Source organism: Erythrolamprus reginae, unplaced genomic scaffold (genome assembly GCF_031021105.1).
Source record: "Erythrolamprus reginae isolate rEryReg1 unplaced genomic scaffold, rEryReg1.hap1 H_60, whole genome shotgun sequence".
In the NCBI taxonomy this organism is placed as follows: domain Eukaryota; kingdom Metazoa; phylum Chordata; class Lepidosauria; order Squamata; family Dipsadidae; genus Erythrolamprus; species Erythrolamprus reginae.
Window position 1 is genome coordinate 73,154 of NW_027248518.1, and position 22,893 is coordinate 96,046.

General features: G+C 41.9%; 1 protein-coding gene across 1 annotated transcript; it reads right to left on the reverse strand.

Annotated features, from left to right (window-relative positions):
* Nucleotides 1-7,209: 7,209 nt before the first annotated feature.
* LOC139155795 (major prion protein homolog) lies at nt 7,210-8,344 on the reverse strand. The gene has a single exon (XM_070731075.1). It carries the CDS (start codon nt 8,181-8,183, stop codon nt 7,476-7,478), a length of 708 nt encoding a protein of 235 aa, XP_070587176.1. The 5' UTR covers nt 8,184-8,344; the 3' UTR covers nt 7,210-7,475.
* Between the last annotated feature and the right edge of the window lie 14,549 nt (nt 8,345-22,893).

A 22,893-nucleotide genomic window follows, 5' to 3' on the forward strand; every position in this document is an offset into this window, starting at 1 on the left:
GGAGGGTTGAAGAGACTTTCAGAACGAAGGAACCATGGCTTTCTCTTCTGATCAAGCCATCAATAATATTTTACAAGTAAATAAAATGTACAAGTAAAATGTAAGTTACCCATTTAAATTTGATTAACAGGATAGGTTATTTTGTAAGAAATTGTTGCTTCAAGTGGGGATAATTCTGTGTAATTAAACTTTTTCTTCCAACTATGCTTATACCCAAGAGGATTGTTAATGCTGACTTGTTTAAAACAATACAAAGGTTAGGATAATATTATCAATAGTATGAATTTTGTCATTAATCATTTGTTCTACATAATTAATATGAATAGATTTACCTTTTTTAAGAGTATGGCTTCTCCTTATGCAAGATAAATATCATGTAGAAGAAAGATTTTACAATTAATGATTGAGTAACCCCCAATTGTTATTTACTGATCTATTGAGATAGTAATGATTTTAACTTATGAAAGATGTTTTAAATGGGAAATCTGAATATTTATTATATGGAAGTTTGATTTAAGCAATTGTTTTGAAAGAATATGTGAAATCCCAATTATTAAGAAAATTATAATGATATTGTAATGAAGATTAAGATAACAGGTTTTAAGATTAAGATAACATTACTAAAGATATTTTAAGAGGGTTTTGGAATTTAGAAAAAGAAAGATTTTGGAAGGGGAGGAAGAAAGATGCAAGAAATAAAAAACATTTTGGAAGGAAAAAAGTTACATAATAATAATAACAACAGGGTTGGAAGGGACCTTGGAGGTCTTCTAGTCCCACCCCTTGCCTAGGCAGGAAACCCTACACTACTTCAGACAAATGGGTATCCAACATCTTCTTAGAAACTTCCAGTGTTGGAGCATTCACAACTTCTGGTGGCAGGCTGTTCCACAGATTCATTGTTCCAACTGTCAGGAATTCTCTCCTTAGTTCTAAGTTGCTTCTCTCCTTGTTTAGTTTCCACACATTGCTTCTTGTTCTGCCCTCAGGTGCTTTGGAGAATAGGTTGACTCTCTTTGTGGCAAATCCTGAGATATTGGAAGAATGCTATCATGTCTCCCCTGGTCCTTTTTTTTTTCATTAAACTAGATATACCCAGTTCTTGCAACCGTTCTTCATATGATTTTTTTATTCTTCTAGTTTTAGAAAAAGAAAGCAAATAGATTTTTAAACTGCATTTTGGGGGGTAGCTAATTATTTTGATAGGATTTACAATAATTAGTATAACATTTGACCAATAGTACTTTTATTTCTGTAGAAAATTGATTGTGGGTCTTTCACCTTCTCAAATAATTTAGAATGGTCTTGGATAATGTGCTATTTTTACTACGCATGCACTTGATCTGGACATCACACTAAACCAGAAGAGTCTTTAAAATGAATAAAGATGATTCATGGCTTAGTTTAGCTTACTCGCTTATTTACTGATTTGTTTATTTATTTTTTAAATAAATATACATTGCTGATCTCCATCCAGCCTCCAACTTTTATTTATTTCATTTATTCAATTTTTTGCTAATCAATATGTCTATGGTATATATCAGCGTTTCCCAACCGGTGTGCCGCAGCACACTAGTGTGCCGCGAGACATGGCCAGGTGTGCCGCGAGAAGCTCCAGCTGGGCGGGGCGCTACCGGCACCCCTGCCTGAGTGTCGTCCTGTGGATGGTCTTGGGCTTCACAGTCGCTTCCTGGTTCCCTCTCCTCCCACCGCCTGTGTCTCCCGCCATCGCCTCCCACCAAGCCGGCGGCCGTTGCCGTGGGTTCCTCGAGTGGGAGCTGCCGCTTCCCTCCGGCCAGCCCAGCCACGCTGCCGTAGAAAGCACAGAGGTTATTGCCACCGCTTCTGCCTCCACTCAGGGAGCCACCGTGGTCACCGCGCCTTTTCCTCTCGCTCAGCTCAACCGCGATGGCTCCCTGAGTGGAGGCAGAGGCGGCGGCAATAACTTCTGCACTTTCTACGGCAGCGTGGCTGGGCTGCCTGGAAGGAAGCGGCAGCTCCGGCCCGAGGAATGAGGCGCTGGCGGTCGACACAGGCGGTGGGAGGAGAGGGAACCAGGAAGCAACCGTAAAGCCCAAGACCAGCCACAGGACGACCTTCAGCCAGGGGCGCCGGGACTGCGCACAGCCATGGTGGGAGTAGCGTGAGGATTCCATCCCACGAGGAGATGCCCACCGAGCTGCAGGTCCCGCTGCCGTCGCCTTCTTTCCCTCCGCCTCTTTCTCTTCATGCAGCCTGAGCCCGCCTTTGCGAGTCCGCCCTGGCTTTCGCTTCGCCCCATGATTTCCCCGCAATTTCATCCAGGCCACCTCTTGCCTCCTTTTGAACTGTGGGAAAATCTGCGGGCGAAGCAAAAGCCAGGGCGGGAGAGAAGCGCGGGGGTGGGGAAGGAGGAGAGCCCGTCAGCGCTTCCCCTCCGCCAAGCTGCCTGCTTGTCCTCGCGCCTCGTTGCTACCTCCTGCCTTTTTCCAGGGGCCTTTGGAAGGTACCCAGGGAAGGGGGGGGATTGGGGGTGGCTGCAGCGGCTTCTCGTCCTCCTCATCCGGCTGCTAATGCCCGGCTGGCCCCTCTTGCAGTCCGTTCACCGAGCGCTTTTGTCCCAGGCTACAGGACAGGTGGTGCAGGCGTTCTTCTCACAGCTGAGGCAGGATTTGGAATGTCGGGTGTGTGTGCGTGCGGGCTCCGCATCCCCCTGCCACCCGGAACATTTAAAATAAGAAAAACCTTCGCCGGCCTCCACAGAGAAGAAAGGAAGAGAGAGAAAGAGAGGCAGAGAAAGAGAGGCAGAGAGAGAGAGAGAAAGAAAAAGAGGCATAGCAAGAGAGACAGAGAGAGAGAGAGAAAGAGAGAGAGACAGAGAAAGAGAAAGAGAGAGAAAGAAAGAGCTAGCAAGAGAGAGAGAAAGAGAGACAGAGAAAGAGAGACAGAGAGAGAGAAAGAGATAGCAAGAGAGACAGAGAAAGAGAGAGAAAGAGAGAGAAAGAGAGAGAAAGAGAGACAGAGAGAGACAGAGAGAGAGAAAGAGATAGCAAGAGAGACAGAGAAAGAGAGAGAAAGAAAGAGAGAGAGAGAGAGAAAGAGAAAGAAAGAGCTAGCAAGAGAGAGAGAAAGAGAGAGAGATAGAGAAAGAGAAAGAGAGAGAAAGAAAGAGCTAGCAAGAGAGAGAGAAAGAGAGACAGAGAAAGAGAGACAGAGAGAGAGAAAGAGATAGCAAGATAGACAGAGAAAGAGAGACACAGAGAGACACAGAGAGAGAAAGAGATAGCAAGAGAGACAGAGAAAGAGAGAGAAAGAAAGAGAGAGAGAGAGAGAAAGAGAAAGAAAGAGCTAGCAAGAGAGAGAGAAAGAGAGACAGAGAAAGAGAGACAGAGAGAGAGAAAGAGAGACACAGAGAGACACAGAGAGAGAAAGAGATAGCAAGAGAGACAGAGAAAGAGAGAGAAAGAAAGAGAGAGAGACAGAGAAAGAGAAAGAAAGAGCTAGCAAGAGAGAGAGAAAGAGAAAGAGAGAAAGAGAGACAGAGAGAAAGAAAGAGATAGCAAGAGAGACAGAGAGAGACAGAGAGAGAGAAAGAGATAGCAAGAGAGTCAGAGAAAGAGAGAGAAAGAAAGAGAGAGAATGAAGCAGAGATAGCAAGAGAGGCAGAGAGAGCAAGGGAGAGAGAAAGACATATAGGTAGGGAAGGAGGGAGAGAGAAAGAGAGCAAAAAAGAGAGGAAGAAAGAAAGAGGGATGGAGAGAGAGAAAGAAGAAAAGGAAGAGAGAGAAAGAGTGAGGGAGAAATAGAGCGAAATGGAGGAAGATTTTTTTGTCAAAACTTTTCTTTAGCCGCCCCTCCCCCCTCCTCCCCCCCCTTCAGTGTCCCCCAGAATTTTGAAAATATGAATAATGTGCCGCGGCTCAAAAAAGGTTGGGAAACACTGGTGTATATAACAAATGTTCTCTCACACACACACGCAGAAACACACACACACACACACCATAGAAGACCAGGCATTCTAATAATTTTAAGATACTACCGTGTTTCCCCGATAGTAAGGCAGTGTCTTACTATCTTTTTACCCCCAAAAGCCACACTGTGTCTTACTTTGGGGGTATGTCTTATATTGTCCCGGGCACCGGGGCCGGCTCGTCTTCGGGCTTCGGCCCGGGCGAGGCCTCTTCGGGCGCCGGAGCCGGCGGCGACTTCCTGACGCGCTACCGGCTGGTGTCGGAGGCGTCGGAGCAGTTCGCGGCGCTGGCGAGGGAGCTTCACGCCCAGGAGAGTCTCCCAAACCCGGCGCGGATAAGAAGGACTCCTCGGCCGGCGGAGGAAGCGCGGCGGCGGCAGGCTCCGGAGGGAGCTCGGGCGCTGGCGAGAAGATGGGATTCTGGGTGCCGAGCGCCACCTGCCCGCCGTTCATGCCAAGGACAGGCAGCCCCAGTTCCAGCGCCTCGGCCTGCTCGCCCGGCCGCCTTTGCCTCTTGCCCGGGAGTAGCGGGGGCGAGGCGGAGAAGAAAGAAGCGGCGGATAGCTGGCGAGGTGCCGGCTAGAGGGCTCGACCCCGCCGCTTTGCCGCCGCTCTCGCCGCTGGCTTTGCTGGGGTGGAGCGCCACGCCCGGCGGCAGGCACTGCGGGGGGTAGCTGGCGTACTTTCGGGGTATGGCTTACATTAGCCGACCCCCCTGAAACCTCCCATATGTCTTACAATCGGGGGGGGGGTGTCTTACTATCGGGGAAACACGGTATGAAGCTTGCAGATGGGATGCTAGTCATGGTAATCCAAAATTAAACTAATGCAAGTTATTTAGCATGATGTGAAAAGTCAATTCAGTCTCAGCAACTTATTTAATCATATTTACATAGTCAGAATATGTAAGAGTTTGAAAGGATGTTTTTAGATCAATTAATCCAACTTGTTCCTTACAGTGGATTTGCAAACTTTGCAAACTTTATATAGCAGTGGATTTGGAAAAAAGGACCAAATACAATACCAACACACGTATTTTGGAGTTATATATAACAGAGTTTTATTTGGCAATTTAGCTAAAAGGATGTGAAGAGTGCATGGAGATTACAGGTCAAACAGCAGTTAACAAATAAATAAATTTTGTGTTGGAACATTAGATAATCAACATACTACAAGGAAATAAATCTGAGCACTATATATATGAACAATCAAAATAGCTTAAAATCCTATCTTCTTGTTTGCAATACTCATGGTCAGATAGACTTCCCAGCTGTTCTTGTATAGTTCTTTCCACCGCACAAAGAAGGAAAATTATTCGGGTCCCGTCTCCAGTGGCTCTTCTAATGTAAACATCTGCAAATGCTTGCAATTTTGCATTCCTCTTTTTAAAGTTTCATTCCTTTTATATCTTTATTTTGTCTTATATTTCTAGTTAAAACTTCCAAAGTCAAAACAAATAATAATAGTGATAATGGGATACAAATTAATGCAACATATTAAACTATATAGTGAGGTTGCGGAATTAAAAATTAATAAAGACAAAACAAAACTTTTAGTGAAAAATATGACAGAAAAACAAAAAAGGGAATTAGCTGGAAGACTGGAAATACACATTACCAACTGATTAAAATATATAACTATGTTAATGATATATTTTAAGGTATATGCAATGATATTTATATATGTGTGTGGAAATTGTGGAGAAAAAATAAAAAAAACTTTACAAAAAAAGAAGGAAAATTAAACAGAAACACAAATGCTGTATTATATCCAAATTACAGTATTTTTCGGAGTATAAGAAGAATCTATTTCTCCCCTAAAAGAGGCTAAGCATTTGAGTGCATCTTACACTGTAAATGTAGCTTTTTGAAAGCATTTTCCGAAGATTTTTTCCCTCAGCCCTAACAAGGTGCTAACAATCTTCACAGCTTGCAGGATTTTTTCATTGCTGCTCCCTCCGAAGAAGAGGGATAAAATAATGTGATGAAGCTGACAAGAGTAAGGATGCTAGCCAGATGAATAACTGGTAGGTAGATTTTTTCACCCTATTTTCCTTTCCCAAATCTAAGGTGCATCTTATACTCCGAAAAATAATGATAGTTTCAGGATTTCTCAGTTCTTAACTAAGATGCTAAAGATGCTAAAGCTCTCTTGAAATTATCTTTCTGACGTTTTACAGGTGAATTAAGGCAAGATCCAAATTAGAGATAACAGAAGGATTTTGTTGACTCATTAGTCTTTCTAGCTTAACCACAGCTACTGAAAGAAGAAGTAAAGCAAGGATGTTGAAGAAGGGCTTATCAACACATTACTATGAAGCAGAGGTGGATTCCTGCCAATTCAAATTAGTTCTATAGAACTGGTAGCGAGAATTTCCCACCACTCGCCAAACCAGCGATGGATGGCTAGGTACCCCGCCCCCTGAATCAGCTCCCTCACAGGTGGTGCCGTCTTGTTTTTCACTTCTGCGCAAAGCAGAAGCTCTTTTGGGGGGTTTCTGGCACTCTGGATGCATGTGGGGAAAGTGTGCACATCACACATGGTGGGTTCACATGGTTCGCAACATACGTGTACCATATGGTGCATGAGGAAGTGAACTGGCAGCGAGGTAAGCCAGAACTCACCTCTGCTATGAAGGATTGATTTAAAAAAAATTCTTCAACTTCACATTTTATTTAAAGAAGGCAGTTTTTCATGATGGGAATCCATCATCAGAAGTTCAGCTAAGCTAATTATACAGCTTTTTCTTTTCTCGAAGATACGTCTTGTGAGAATCCTAGGGCAGGAAGAGAAGAAGCACATTAATCCTGATCTCAACTGCCTATTCTAGCATTGAGGAGCCCAAATTTATTTATTTACATATTTATGCATTTCTTGGATTGATAATGCATTGTAATTAAATGGCTCTTGAATTTGGAATAATTTCATTCTGAGCCAAGTCTCGGTCCGTTTCTGACTGCATGGCGGAAAAGAATACTAAAGGTAGAATTAGAACTTAAACTCAGAGGTGCTTTTTTTCTAAAAGGCAACTGGACTTTCTTGGTTTTTTTCTTTGAAAACATTTTGCTTTTCATCCAAGAAGCTTCTTGGGTTAGAATTAAATATTTTCAAAGGAAACAAAAACAGTTGCCCAGTTTCCTTTTGAGGGAAGAAAAGCAACTTGGGACAACCATAGGACAATCTTTGGTTGTCCCAAGGTTCTTTCTTCCCCCAAAAGGAGTGTTTGATTGGAACCTTATCTTCAAATCTTGATGTATTCATTTCAAATAATCTCAGAAGTCTCCTTCCTTCTTTCCTTCCTTCCCTTCCTCCTTCTCAAAAACAATTTTTACCATCATGTGAACTGCCAAAATATTTCCTGAAATCTGAGCAGAGTCCACTAAAGGATTGAGGATACAGGAATAGGGGGATTTTCTACCGTCTCCTTCTTATACTTGACAAATTCAAAAAAGGAATCACTTTAGAAATATTCCAGACTTGAGATAAGTTAATAGCAACCATGAAAGAGACTTAGGAACCATAGCCCTTAGAAGATCAGGAAAGGAGTGATTAAGGTAATGACTGAAATGGCAAAAGGATAAATGAGAAACAAAGCATTCTCAAAAGAGAAATGCAAATCAGACACAGCATTCTTTGGGGGATTGTGTCCACTGGCTCTTCCAAGACTATTAGCCAAAGCTACTTTTTCTCCATATTTGAACTCACTTTTAATCCCCAGTGTAGTAGCTCTCTCTGGTTTATTATTATAGTAGCTGCCTGCAGTTGTGAGAACGGTCAAGCGGGGATACATCTCCATGCATTTTTCATTTGTCACGTGTGTCACCACTCTTGCTTCCAATTCATCTTCAGTTTGGTTTCCAGTGGGCTTGACATATTCTCCTATGGTGACATTTACACACACATTCAGGAAAAAGTCTCTTGAAATTGGCTGGCTAGAATTTGGGTGGTAAACATGGGTGGCAAAACGGTGACGGTTTTCATTCCACCAACGTTCTTCATCACTGTCATTAAAACGAAAAAACATCTTGGCTATGGGGCTGCCTAAGATGTAGCTCTCGGGGTCTTCCACTGGAGCATTTCTAACAGTTTCCTCCACATATTTCACTTCATCACCCTTTGGCTTTGAGTCCGCTGGGTTGCCATCATGAGATCTGGAATTGCCTCCTTCTGAAGAAGTAAACAAAGTATAAAGGTCTTTAATAGCTTCTGCAATATCATTTGCAGCTTCAAGCATATCCTTCCCCTTGGGCCGTTTAGGTTTGGGATTATACTTTCCCAATTGAGGATTTTGGTGGTTATATGGTTGGTGTGAGAAAGACCTAGGATTTTTAGGGTTAACTGGATATCGTGGAGGATATCCTGGGTTTTGAGAGCTGTCCCGTCAAGGAGGTGGAGGAGGTGGTGCATTTGGGAAGTTGTCGGAATATGATGGAAGATTTCCTGTTTTTTTGTGGATGGACGAAGGTCGTGGAAGATTTGATAGGTTTGGGGAGATGATCGAATGTGGTGGAAGATTTCCTGGGTTTCCGGGGATGAGTAAATTTTGAGAGCTGTCCCGTGGAGGAGGTGGAAGAGGTGGTGCATTTCGGGAGTTGGGTGGATATGAGTAGGCAGGCCTATTCACATGAAGATTCCCTCTGTTAAAAGGTCTATTTGGGGATAAGGGTCTATGATTTCGAGGGCGGATGAGTCCTCTAATGGAGACAATTTCCCTAGTCTGGAGCAAAATGAAGAGAATCACAATTGAGCAGGTCAACAGGAATTTTCCCATGATGACAGTTCTGCAAGATAAAATGGGGAAGACATCAAGTTTGAGAGACATGCAGATAAATGATACAAATTTATCAAAGAGAGCAGTCCCAACAGTGCTTTTTCAAGAGGCGACTGAACTTTTGGTTTTTTCTTTAAAGATATTTCACTTCTCATCCAAGAAGCTTCTTCAGCTCTGACTGGATGGTGGGGTATGAAAGGATTATTTGTGTCATTAGAATCTCCTGAGCAGTGCAAATTGGTGTGGAGCCTTCTTAAAATTTGTTGTTGTACAAGTTCTAAGAAGGTTGTGTAGATTGGAGATAATGTCTGGTAGATTGGAGATAGATGATGTCATATGCCCCCACTCCCAGAGAGGGCTGTTCAATTTTGACATAAATGGACTTTTTAACCCCTTTTTTAAATCCAGTGATCTTCTCTGTCCAAAATATGGACTTTGTTGTCTTCAAAAGATTGTATTTTAACCCTGGTATTCTCCTCAGGTCTAAAAGGACCCGAAATGAAGTTTGGGATTCTGTAAAAAGAATTTCCCTGCATAACTGAAACTTGAAATTCCATGACTTTTTCTCATTTGAGAGGTTCTTTCTAAGGTTGGTGGGGGGTTTTGGGGTGTGTGTGTGTATAGTTTTGCTGGACAAAAAAAGTTACCAATGTTACCCTCTGGGTCCTTTTAGACCAGGAGTATAAAAAAAGTTGGTTCTAGCTAATGGAATGGTCTTTTTGAATACTTTTTTCACTAGTATACTATTTTGAACATTTCTGAACACAGTGAAATGAAAATTGAAGTGAAAAAATAACACTTATTTGTTTATTTTGCTCATCAAACCCCGCCCCCCCCATTTTTGCGACATTTGGTTCATTTTCATCTAGATTAGTCTGCAAAATTTTACTTTTTTGACCATCTTTGGCATTGAAATACTAATTTGAACATTTCTGAACACAATGAAATGAAAATTGAAGTGAAAACATTAATGCCTATTTGTTTATTTTGCTGAGAAAAGCCTGCCCCCCTGGCTGTGTGCAATTATTTCAGTTTATAGATAGATTAGCATGCAAAATCCATTTTTTTCATTTCATTTTTCATTTGCTTGTGATGTTCAAATTAGTGTACTAGTGAAAAAAATACTCAAAAACCCCATTCCAGTAGCTAGAACCAACCTTTTTATACTTCGGGTCTAAAAGGACCAGGAGGAGCACAAGTGTATAATCTTTGCAAACATCAATTTTTCTCATTTCAATTTTCATTTCATTATGTTCAGAATGTTCAAATTAGTATGCCAATGTCAAAGATGGTCAAAAAATTCTGATTTGGCAGGCTATTCTATCTATAAATTGAAAAAAGTGCACACAGCTTGGGGGGGGAGGCCTTTTCTGAGCAAAATAAACAAATAAGCATCATTTTTTTCATTTCAATTGTGTTCAGAAATGTTCAAATTAGTTTCCCAATACCAAAGATGGTCAAAAAAGTCAGATTTTACAGCCTAATCTAGATGAAAATTAACAAAATTTCACAAAAACGAGGGGCGGGGTTTGATGAACAAAATAGACAAATAAGCATTATTTTTTTCACTTCAATTTTCCTTTCATCGTGTTCAGAAATGTTCAAAGTAGTATACTAGTGAAAAAAGGAATCAAAAAGACCATTCCAGTAGCTAGATCAACCTTTTTATACTCCGGGTCTAAAAGCACCCAGTGGGTAACAAGTGTATAGTAAATGGGAGGAAAATACCAGGGTTAAATGAAGATGGACTTGGAAAAGCAACTTTGGGGCAACCATGACTGAGAAGGACTGAGAATCTGTATAGACACCAAGGAGAGCAGTGTTTTCCCCAAAATTATTCATGGCAGACAGCTTGTAGAATGAGCAGTCAAGAGAAATTGTAAATCCTCTTGTCTCCTTAATCAATTAGCTTTACACATGAAATTTGCAAAAAAGATTAGGTAGTTACACAACTGGGGCAGAAAATAAAAGCTCAGGTAAATCTAATTCTTAAATATTTTATTCTTGTAGGAGGGGAGCTCGCTTCCTACAGCACAATCCTTACATCTACTTCAATGTAACACATACTGTAAGCTTTTGCCAACAGCCCAAGATTCAATAGAAATGAAAGAGTTCAAACTGCAAGATTAAACAAACCCAGCTAGATGACCTTGGGCCTATCAATCCGTAGAATAAGAATGGCAAGGATAAATCACTTCTGAAAATCTTGCCAAGGAAAATAGGGAGACTTACTCTAAGCTGTCACCAGGTTCCTTTTCAAACAAAGACTTCCCATTATCCTCCATAACACTTTAAACTAGTCTGCAAATTTAATACAGAACATTTGACCATAATGGAGAAGGCTATATCAGATGGTGGACCAACATGTTCTTTATTTCCCATCATGACTGGGTGAGTGTGGCCAACTCAATGTCACTCCAATGGAGGGGCACCTCACCTGGCCTCTCCTCACCGCTACCCCTCCTAGTCTCTCCTTGTGCCATCTTGCATGTTATGGTGAGTGAGGAAGTCATCTTTCCCTTGACATTAGCCCAAAAGATGAGATTTTGCTATCAGAAGACCTGATATACCTTTCCCAATATTGTTTATCACCATTTTCTTGATAAGACTGGGTGGAAATATTTATAAAGAATAATAAAGTTGGAATGGACCTTGGAGTTTTCTAGTCCAACCCCTGCTGAAGCATGTGAGCCTAGACCAGTGTTTCCCAACCTTTTTTGAGCTGCGGCACATTATTCATATTTTCAAAATCCTGGGGAACACTGAACGGGGGGATGGGGGGGCGCGGGGGTGCTAAAGAAAAGTTTGGACAAAAAAAATATCTCTTCCTCCATTTCATTCTATTTCTCCCTCCCTCTTTCTCTCTCTCCATCCCTCTTTCTTCCTTCCTCTCTTTTTTGCTCTCTTTCTCTCTCCCTCCTTCCCTCCCTCTATGTGTTTCTCTGCCTCTCTTGCTATCTCTCTTTCATTCTCTCTCTTTCTCTCTCTTTCTCTGTCTCTTGCTATGTCTCTTTCTCTCTCTCTCTCTATCTATCTCTTTCTCTCTTTCTCTTTCTCTCTCTCTGTCTCTCTTGCTATCTCTTTCTCTCTTTCTCTGTCTCTCTTGCTATCTCTTTCTTTCTCTCTCTCTCTCTCTCTGTCTCTCTTTCTCTCTCTTTCTCTCTCTCTCTTTCTCTGTATCTCTTGCTATCTCTCTTTCTTTCTCTCTATCTTTCTCTCTCTGTCTCTCTCTCTGTCTCTCTTGCTATCTCTTTCTCTCTCTCTCTCTTGCTATCTCTTTCTTTTTCTCTCTCTCTCTTGCTATGTCTCTCTTTCTCTCTCTCTCGGGCGCGGGGGGCGCGGGGGGCTAAAGAAAAGTTTGGACAAAAAAAATATCTCTTCCTCCATTTCACTCTATTTCTCCCTCCCTCTTTCCTCCCCCCTCTTTCCATTGTATCTCCCCCTCCCTCTTTCCTTTCTATCTCTCCCTCCATCTTTCCTCCCTCCCTCTTTCCTTTCTATCTCTTTTCTTTCTATCTCTCCCTCCCTCTTTCCATTGTATCTCTCCCTCCCTCTTTCCTCCCTCCCTCTTTCCTTTCTATCTCTCCCTCCCTCTTTCCTTTCTATCTCTCCCTCCCTCTTTCCTCCCTCCCTCTTTCCATTGTATCTCTCCCTCCCTCTTTCCTTTCTATCTCTCCCTCCCTCTTTCCTTTCTATCCTTCTCTCCGTCCCTCAGCGGCGGCAAAGAAGAAGGAAGGCAGGCTGCAGAGGACACCGAGGACAAGAGCGCTCCCTCGCTCCCTTGCCCTCTGACTTCCCTCCCTTGCTGCTGAAGGGACAAGCGCGCGCGCGGGCCCGCTGCAAGAAGTTTTTGTTTGTTTGTTTTTTCCTTCCCCCACCTCACGGGAGAGAGAGAGAGAGAAAGAGCGCAGCCAGGGAAAGCGGCCTGGAGCCGAGTGCGAACTGCGGGATGTGGCAAAGGACTCCTTGCCAACCAAAAAAGGGGTGGGGGTGGTGAAGGCAAAGCCTGGGAGGCGGGGAAGGGAAGAGCGGGAGACCCCCAGACAGAACAGCTGAGGGGAAGGAAAGACGGAAGGAGGGAGGGATTGAGAAGCGAAGCCAGGGAGGGCTGAGAGAAAAGGGGAACGGCGCACGCGCGAGCGGGGCGGGCATTCCCGAAACAGACGGAGAAAGCCCTCTCTCGCAGCGAAAGCGCTCCCAGCCAGGGGGCTGCGAGAGAGGGCATTCTCCGTCCGTTTCGGGAAAGCCCGCCCCGGCACCGGCAGCGCCCCGCCCAGCTGGAGCTTCCCTAGGAGCTTCGCGGCACACCTGGCTGTGTCTCGCGGCACACTAGTGTGCCGCAGCACACCGGTTGGGAAACGCTGGCCTAGACTATTATGGACAAATTTCTTCTTAAAAACCTCCAGTGATGGTGGTCACCCATAATTTCTGAAAGCATCCAATTTCTATGATTAATTTATTTTTTTATTTTTATTTATTTATATATATTTGTCAAACAATTATAGTATGGTAATTTGTATAAATAAAACATTAGAAAAGTAAGGATGAAAAGTAATGATAGAAGACAAGAGAGCAATAGGACAGAGACGGTAGGTACAATGGTTCGCTTATGCACGCCCCTTAATTGTTCTCACTGTCAGGAAATTGCTTCTTATTTCTAGGTTGGGAATATTTGATAAGTTTCCATCTCAAAAATCCGTCTCACAGTTACTTCCAGTTGAACCAGGCACCACCTATTCTATACATTTTTTTCTTGCTTGTGAAAAATATTACCTTACTTTGCTCTCTATTAAATTGCATTTTGGTGAGAAATCATGTTCTACAGTGGTATTCAGTTTGCTACAATGATTTTTGCAAAATGCATTGAAGTGTGAAGAATACATCTCTGCTTATAATGGACATTAAAGCATACAGTCAAGCAAATATTTCCAATCCTACGATTGAAAACACATTTAAAAGGCGTTTTCAAACCAGTCTGTTAGTGGATGTCTAACCATTACTTCTCTTCTGCTTTAATTAAATCTTTCTGCTTTATTTTTTCTCTGGGGCCTTATTGCAACATTTAAAAATTTTCATAGATCCTTCACAAAGAACCAATTCTAATTTAACTGGAATACATTGTTTTCATTCACAGTTTTTCCGGTTACAGAATTCACTATTTCTCCTTTTAATGATGCTTGTATGCACTGGCAAGAAAAGGAAGCATTTAACTTTGGAGCCTGGCTGCATCCCCTGAGTGGCAATCCTAGCACTGGCAACCACCGCAGGCTCACAAGACAGACTCAATCAATCAATTCCAACTTTGCAAGATCTTTTTCTTTCATAAGAAGTTGGAATTGATTGGTTGAACTTTTTTTTTAGTCCCACGCAAATTTTAGTTTTGCTGCACACGATGGCAAGAAATGCGATGGAGCAGGAGATCAGATAGGCAAAGTAATGGTTGAGTGGTTCAGGGTGCGGAATTTGTAGTGGTGGGACATTTTATTCTATTTTTTTTTCTATTTTTATTCTATTTTTAAATTTACCTATTCTGATTTTATGTACAGTGAGACTGGTCTTAGGGTGTCACACGACTTTCGTTGCCAATGACAATTTGTTGTTTTGACAGTGACAATAAATATATTATTATTATTATTAACCTACCCAGGCATGTAGATCAAGGCCACACAATTGGGCCGTAGGCACCGCGTTGGAAGGCAGGCAAGTCGCAGGAACTATGTGGTCAACGCAAACAAGGAGCCACACAGTGTGCCATGCTGGGGAGGTGAGGAGTGACTGGGCGGGGGCAGGGGAAGCAGGCATGCAGAGTGAGCCGTGTGGGGGCAGCTGGGGGCAGGGCCAGCTAGAGGTGGTATTGCCCAGTTCTCTGAACTACTCAGAATTTCTGCTAATGGTTCACGCAAACTGGTCTGAACCGGCTGAATCCCACCTCTGTTCCTATCCCCAAAGGAAATATCAGTAGAATTTAATTTATTTTATAAAGAATTTACAGAAAGAAATTATGACTTGAGCTGTGTACATTTTCCCACAAAAAAGCAGAGTAGACCAAACAATCAAAACAGTGGGTTATTATGCATAGAATTGGGTGATATTGAAGGTCTGGTCCTTCCAACACATTTAAGCACATCTTCTACAGTTACAATGGATATTATCCTATCCTATCCTATCCTTTCCTATCCTACTTGTCATGTGCTTAGTGATTATAGAGCAATTAACCATTATGGAAAACTGCTTCAATAAAGATCCTGCCACAAAAAAATATTTTTTATTTTATTTATTTATGTATGTATTTTTCATATTTACCATTTATATCCCTCAAAGAGAGGCTCTGTACAGAGTACAATATAAGGTTAAAAAGTGTAACAGTATTAAAAAATAACTTCATTAAATCTCCAAGGTAGAGATTAGTAGTTGTTAAAATAGATGGGGGAAGGCATTTGTTTATTTAATACAATTTATGCTGCTTTCAAGGAAGTTGTTATGTATAGTTTAACAAGAGAAGAAGAGACGTCATAGCAGGCTTCCATTATTTGAGAGACTATTACAGGGTGGGTCAACCGATTCTCCAAAGCACTTGAGGACAGGACAAGAAATGATGGACGGAAAATTATTAAAGAGAAATCCAAACTATCACTGGAGGTCTTCAAGGAGAGACTAGACAGAAATTTGTTTGGAATGCTATAGGATCTCCTGCCACAAGCAGAAGTTGGATTAGAAGGCTTCTAAGACCCTTTCCAACCATGTTATTCTATGTTCCATGAGTTCTTTGTTATCGGATCCAAATTTGGGTGAGCACTAAGAGCACTCTCTTCCCCTCATCCTTCTTAGCATCCAGAGATTTCTTTACATCTTCAGTGGAATAAATGGAATAAAAACACGTAGTGAGGTTTGTTGCTAACTAAGTGTTCCAAATTTGATTTCCTAAAAATTATTTCCCAGCACACAGCAAGGAAGAAAAATGGGTACTTTCTCATGATTTTTTTTCATGAGTGCCAGACCATGGCATGGATGAATGAATCAATTAATTGACCATGAAGCATAGTCACCCATGGGTGTGGCTAGTACATGGCAGAGAAGGTATCTCAAAATGGTCAAGGCTTTACCATCTTGTATCATACATGGTTGTCAGAAACAGAATAATTTGGTAATATAGAACAATAGCAAATAATGCAAGAATGTGCTACCAACTTGCTCCAATTTCATCATCTGAGAATTAATAGATAAAACTGTTAGGTAGAGAAAAAAACCTTCAGTGGATGTGGTCCAAGCTATAGATCTATTGATAAAGGCAGGCATCCCTTTCATGCCTAATACTGTTGCTGATCATATCTCTGTGCCAAATCATGCAAACTAAGTGCCAACTTTTATTTCAGAACATTGTAGGATTAAACTAGAAGATCTCCAAGATTCTTCCCAAGTCTGTTATTCTATGTCCCATAAACCAAATCCCCCCAAAACATTTTATCCCCTTTGAAAAATATATGAATGGGGAGAGGTTGCTCAATCCTTCCCCAAACATCTTGGCAAGACGGTTTCTAACACACATACACATTTTTTAAAAAATATATACACACAAATCATGTCTGCATCCCATCATGTTGTGATTTTTTTTCTTCCTCCATTTGCTTTTCATTTAAGAGGAGTTTTGCTCTATCAAAAAAAAAAAGGGGGGGGGGGACAGGCAAACGTGCTGGGCCAGCAGGAACATCCTCCTTCCCCTCTATCTATCAAAACAGTCTCTGCTTCTCTGGACACGGGAATCCCCAAATATAGCAGCTGCTAGTCAAGAAAATATACCAGATCAAAGACACCCAGAAAGCCTTTTTAACAGAAGTGCCTGTTTTGACTGCACTTAATTGCAGAGCACCTTGGGTAGAAGTTTCAGATGCTTTCACTGCCTCTTGTTTTTCCTCTATTGCTCTATTGCGTTATGTAAGGAGAACACAAGGTCCTGCAAGTGGAAAAATAGCCTCCAGAATTCATCTCTATCCCATGAAAGAGCTGGGGTGGAACAGCAGGTAGAGTGCTGTACTGCAGGCCACTGATGATCTGAAGGTCAGCGGTTCAAATCTCACCACCAGCTCAAGGTTGACTCAGCCTTCCATCCTTCCGAGGGGGGTAAAATGAGGACCCAGATTGTGGGGGCAATAATGCTGGCTCTGTTTTAAAAAAGTGCTATTGCTAACATGTTGTAAGCCGCCCTGAGTCTAAGAAGAAGGGCGGCATAAAAATCGAATAAATGAATGAATGAAATCATCTTTGCTCTGCCAAGCAGTTTATCACCTTAAGAGAGATGTATAACATGAATGGAAACACGCTCCTTCCCAGCAAAGACGGCAGAGGTGTTTTACCTAAATAGGAACCCCGTGGTTTCTCTAATGGGGCTGGCATGTGTGCATTTATTTATCCATTGAATTGTCATGAATCAATGAAAAGCTACTTACCCTCTTGTCAACAAATTGAGGAGAGGCTCTTTGAAGACTCTTTCTTCTCAAAGAGGCTGGTTGTGTTCTTTTTTATATCCACAACTCTCCGGATGCTGTGAGTAACAGTAATTTGGGAATCTACACAATTTAGGAACTGCCTCTGAACCAATCCTGTGTTCTAGGAAATAGATTTTAAAAATGACACATTCTATGGGGCTGTTCCTAGAAAGGAAGGAAACTTTTAACAGTTTGGGGCATGTAGCCAAGACCTGCAGCCTTGCTTCTGCGTTTGACACAGTAAATAGAAATGATTGACAGTTTTCCGTTCACCACAAGACCTTTGACTGTATTTCTAGGCTCTGGCTTTAAGTTTCAAGAAAAGGAAGGGTTGGTCCTACCTGATACACTTCTTCTCATTGATAGGTAGAGTTATCGTCCAGGGTGGGTTGACCTCATCTGAGGACTGAGTCTGTTAATTTGAATTGAGGGCCTCTACCTTGCCTGGATCTCAAGTTATGACGAAGCTGAAGACACTAACATGACGCGACCATCATCAAGTGGAAACCAACAGACTCCATGTTGCCGACATCCTCTCATCAAGTCAAAAAGAAATGTTATACACAAATGAACTATGTACAAAGAGACAATTTCACTGAATTGGCATGGGGTGGAGATATGTAACAGGATACTGCCATCAGATGATCTCACCCAATGGTTTCATGTAAATGTTAAATAGCAGGGGGGAGAGGACAAACCCCTGTGGCACCCCACAAAGAAGAGGCCGAGGGGTGGATGAGTGCCCTCTGGTTATTGAATTAATCTATTTGCTCTGTATAGATAGTCCTTGACTTACAACTCTTTGTTTAATGACTGAATTTGCAATGGCTTACAAATGGTCATTGCATTTAAAACCATTGCAGCATAGTCACTGTTCTGTCGAGCTGTCTGGTAGAATCCTCTCAAAAATGCACAGATACAATTTCAGACACACACACGTTTGAAAATTCAAAACAATGTTCTTTATAATGAAAATTCACTTAAACCAAGCCCTCTTTTGGTATAGCAAAGAGCACTCGTCTCCAAACAAACTGGTAATTTGTTCAAGTCCCTTATCAGTTTTGTGATACTTAGCTTGCAGCTGTGAGGCAATTCACAGTCCTTCTTCTTTCACAAAGTGAAACACACTTTGCTCTGGTTTAGTTTCAAAGCGGGAAAAAATCAGCACACAAAAGGTCAAAGTCAGTAAAGCAGTCACGAAACACAACGATCAGATAATCCTCCACAATGGGCAAACCCACAGGCTGCTATTTATAGCAGCCTCACTAATTACCACAGCTCCACCCAACCACAGGTGGCCTCATTTTCTTTGATAATAATCTCTCAGTTGTTGTTGCCTATGCATCGCTCTCCACATGCGTGGCTGTATCATTAACTCTTGTTCTGAATCCAAGGAGGAGCTAGATAATTGATCTCCTTCTGAGCTGTCTGCCCCACTCTCCTCCTCCCTGTCACTCATGTCTTCTTGGTCAGAGGAGCCTTCATCAGCAGATTCCACCGGGGGCAAAACAGGCCTGCAGCAAGTGGATGCCTCCCCCACAGCCACAGTCCTTGGGGCAGGAGCAGGGCCAGAGCTAACCACAACAGTCACAAGATCAAAATCTGGATACTTGGCAACCAGCATGTACCCTCCCAATTAGTTTCCAACAAGCAAAATTAATGAGGAAAGCCAGATTTGTTTAAGGACTGTTTGATTCACTTCAGAAGTCCAGTGATTCGCTTTACAAGAAAGAGATGAGAAGCTGTGGGAGAATTTTGGGGGCATTTGTACTATGTGATCCTATCTTTGCCACCATCTAGGGGCACTTCTAATTTGTGTTGGTTGTGTTTGGGTAGCTGAGGAACTTGTTGGCAAAATGCCCTTTTACAAATTATCATATTGCTTTTGATGTTGAAAGCATTCCCAAAAAACATTATGTTTCATATCCAAATCTAAAATTCTCTCAGCAATGAAAAATAAAAACAAGTTGCCCAAGCCCTTCTGGGAAATGTGTGATGAATTAGGCTTAAAAGATGTTTGGAGGGAGAAACATAAAACAGCGCAACAATACACATGCTATTCTAACTCACACCATAGTTGGTCAAGAATAGATATGGCCCAGGACACAGTATCAGTAAACAATGAAGTAGAAGAAATTGAGATTGAACCTAATAATCCATAATCCCATAACACTAACATGAAGAAAAAGGAAAAAAGAAATAAAATGGATTATAGACAGAAAAATTTTAAAAGAAAAACAATACAAACAAATGCTAGAAAAAGAATTATATATATTTTTCCAAATAAACAAAACAGAAGAGGCAACACCACAAATTATTCGGGATACAAGCAAAGCATACATTCGAGGTTTCACCATCTCATATGTAGCAAAAAGAAACAAAGAAAAAAGAGCACTGCAGGAACAATTAAAACAAGATGTTAGTGGGGGGTCAGAGGTCGACTCCTAGGTTTCTCCCTTGTGGGGTGCCTCAGGGGTCGGTCCTCTCCCCCCCTGCTATTCAACATCTACATGAAACCGCTGGGCGAGATCATCCAAGGACATGGGGTGAGGTATCATCAATATGCGGATGATACCCAGCTTTACATCTCCACCCCATGCCCAGTCAACGAAGCGGTGGAAGTGATGTGCCGGTGCCTGGAGGCTGTTGGGGCCTGGATGGGTGTCAACAGACTCAAGCTCAACCCGGATAAGACGGAGTGGCTGTGGGTTTTGCCTCCCAAGGACAATCCCATCTGTCCGTCCATCACCCTGGGGGGGGGAATTATTGACCCCCTCAGAGAGGGTCCGCTTGGGCGTCCTCCTCGATCCACAGCTCACATTAGAAAAACATCTCTCAGCTGTGGCGAGGGGGGCGTTTGCCCAGGTTCGCCTGGTGCACCAGTTGCGGCCCTATCTGGACCGGGACTCATTGCTCACAGTCACTCATGCCCTCATCACCTCGAGGTTCGACTACTGTAATGCTCTCTACATGAGGCTACCTTTGAAAAGTGTTCGGAAACTTCAGATCGTGCAGAATGCAGCTGCGAGAGCAGTCATGGGCTTACCTAGGTATGCCCATGTTTCACCATCACTCCGCAGTCTGCATTGGCTGCCGATCAGTTTCCGGTCACAATTCAAAGTGTTGGTTATGACCTTTAAAGCCCTTCATGGCATTGGACCAGAATATCTCCGAGACCGCCTCCTGCCGCACGAATCCCAGCGACCGATTAGGTCCCACAGAGTGGGCCTTCTCCGGGTCCCGTCAACTAAACAATGTCGGTTGGCGGGCCCCAGGGGAAGAGCCTTCTCTGTGGCGGCACCGGCCCTCTGGAACCAACTCCCCCCGGAGATTAGAACTGCCCCTACTTTTCCTGCCTTCCGTAAACTCCTTAAAACCCACCTTTGCCGTCAGGCATGGGGGAACTGAAACATCTTCCCCTGGGCATGTTTAATTTATATATGGTATGCTTGTGTGTATGTCTGTTAGTATATGGGGTCTTTTTTAAATCTTTAAATATTTTAAATTTGTCAGATTATTTATGATTTGTTTCCACGTGTTGTGAGCCGCCCCGAGTCTTCGGAGAGGGGCGGCATACAAATCTAAGTAATAAATAAAATAAATAAATAAATAGATAAGAATTAAAACAAATAGAAACCAATGTCCAAATTGACCCAGAAGGCAAATATCTTAAAGAAAAGAGACAACATATTAGACATAAGATTACTTTAATTGCGCAACAGGAAATTGCAGAACAAATAAAATTAGCTAAGCAAAAAAAAATTGAGCAAGCAAATAAACCCGGTTGCTGGTTTACACACAAATTGAGGAAACAGCGAAAAAGGAAAATCAGACTGATCAGACTAATCTCATTGATTTCTTTGACTATGTCACAAAGGTGTTGGATCAAGGTGGTGCCGTGGATATTGCCTATCTGGACTTCAGCCAAGCCTTTGATACGGTTCCACATAAGGAGCTGATAGATAAATTAGTGAAGATTGGACTTAATCCCTGGATAGTTCAGTAGATTTCAAGCTGGCTGAAGCGTAGACATCAGAGAGGTATTGTTAATGGCGAGTATTCTGAGCAGAGACTGGTTACAAGCGGTGTGCCACAAGGGTCTGTTCTGGGTCCTATTCTTTTTAATATATTTGTGAGTGACATAGGGGAAGGTTTGGTAGGGAAGGTTTGCCTATTTGCCAATGACTCTAAAGTGTGCAATAGGGTTGATATTCCTGGAGGGGTCTGTAATATGGTAAATGATTTAGCTTTACTAGATAAATGGTCAAAGCAATGGAAACTGCAGTTTAATGTTTCCAAATGTAAAATAATGCACTTGGGGAAAAGGAATCCTCAATCTGAGTATTGCATTGGCAGTTCGGTGTTAGCAAAAACTTCAGAAGAGAAGGATTTAGGGGTAGTGATTTCTGACAGTCTCAAAATGGGTGAGCAGTGTGGTCGGGCGGTAGGAAAAGCAAGTAGGATGCTTGGCTGCATAGCTAGAGATATAACAAGCAGGAAGAGGGAGATTGTGATCCCCTTATATAGAGCACTGGTGAGACCACATTTGGAGTACTGTGTTCAGTTCTGGAGACCTCACGTACAAAAAGATATTGACAAAATTGAGCGGGTCCAAAGACGGGCTACAAGAATGGTGGAAGGTCTTAAGCATAAAACGTATCAGGAAAGACTTAATGAACTCAATCTGTATAGTCTGGAGGACAGAAGGAAAAGGGGGAACATGTTCGAAACGTTTAAATATGTTAAAGGAGGGAAGTGTTTTTAATAGGAAAGTGAACACAAGAACAAGGGGACACAATCTGAAGATAGTTGGGGAAAAGATCAAAAGCAACATGAGAAAATATTATTTTACTGAAAGAGTAGTAGATCCTTGGTACAAACTTCCAGCAGACATGGTTGATAAATCCACAGTAACTGAATTTAAACATGCCTGGGATAAACATATATCCATTGTAAGATAAAATACAGGAAATAGTATAAGGGCAGACTAGATGGACCATGAGGTCTTTTTCTGCTGTCAGTCTTCTATGTTTCTAGATAAAATAGAAGATAAATAGTGTATCATACAACACAGTATAGAATAGGGGGGGAAATAGAATGGGAATTCTTTAAGAAAGTATACACGCATGAAGAGGTAGAAGAGCGTAAAATAAGAGCCTTTATAAAATCTGTAAATATGAAGCAACTTATTGAAGAACAACAAACCTTAAATAGACTGATAACAATCACTGAATTACAAGCAACAATAAAAGAAGGTCCAGAATACCGGTTGAATTCTTTAAGCAAGAAATATAATGTAAACAAATATGTTAGAAATATTTAATAAAATAGTTCATTAGGTGAAATTGCCACTGTCATGGTCTGAGGCTCTAATAACATTGATCTCTAAGACAGATAAAGATAAGGAAAAAATCCAAAACTATAGACTATCTCTCTTGAATACTGACTACAAAATATTTATCACAATATTTGCAACAAGGATAAAAAAAAATTAGATCAAATAATACACCGACCAAAACGGATTTTGCCCAAAAGACAGGTCAGAAATAACTTGAGAACAATACACTCGAATACTATGAAAACAACCCAGGAAAGCAGATGGCACTGGTTGTTCTTGATGCAGAAAAAGTATTTGACAATGTGAACTGGAGATTTATTAAGATACAATTACAAGGAATGAAATTCAGCCC

What these genes read in the sequence shown, in the direction of transcription:
- LOC139155795 (XM_070731075.1), bottom strand. Translation starts at nt 8,183, where the DNA reads ATGCTTGAAGCTGCAAATGATATTGCAGAAGCTATTAAAGACCTTTAT.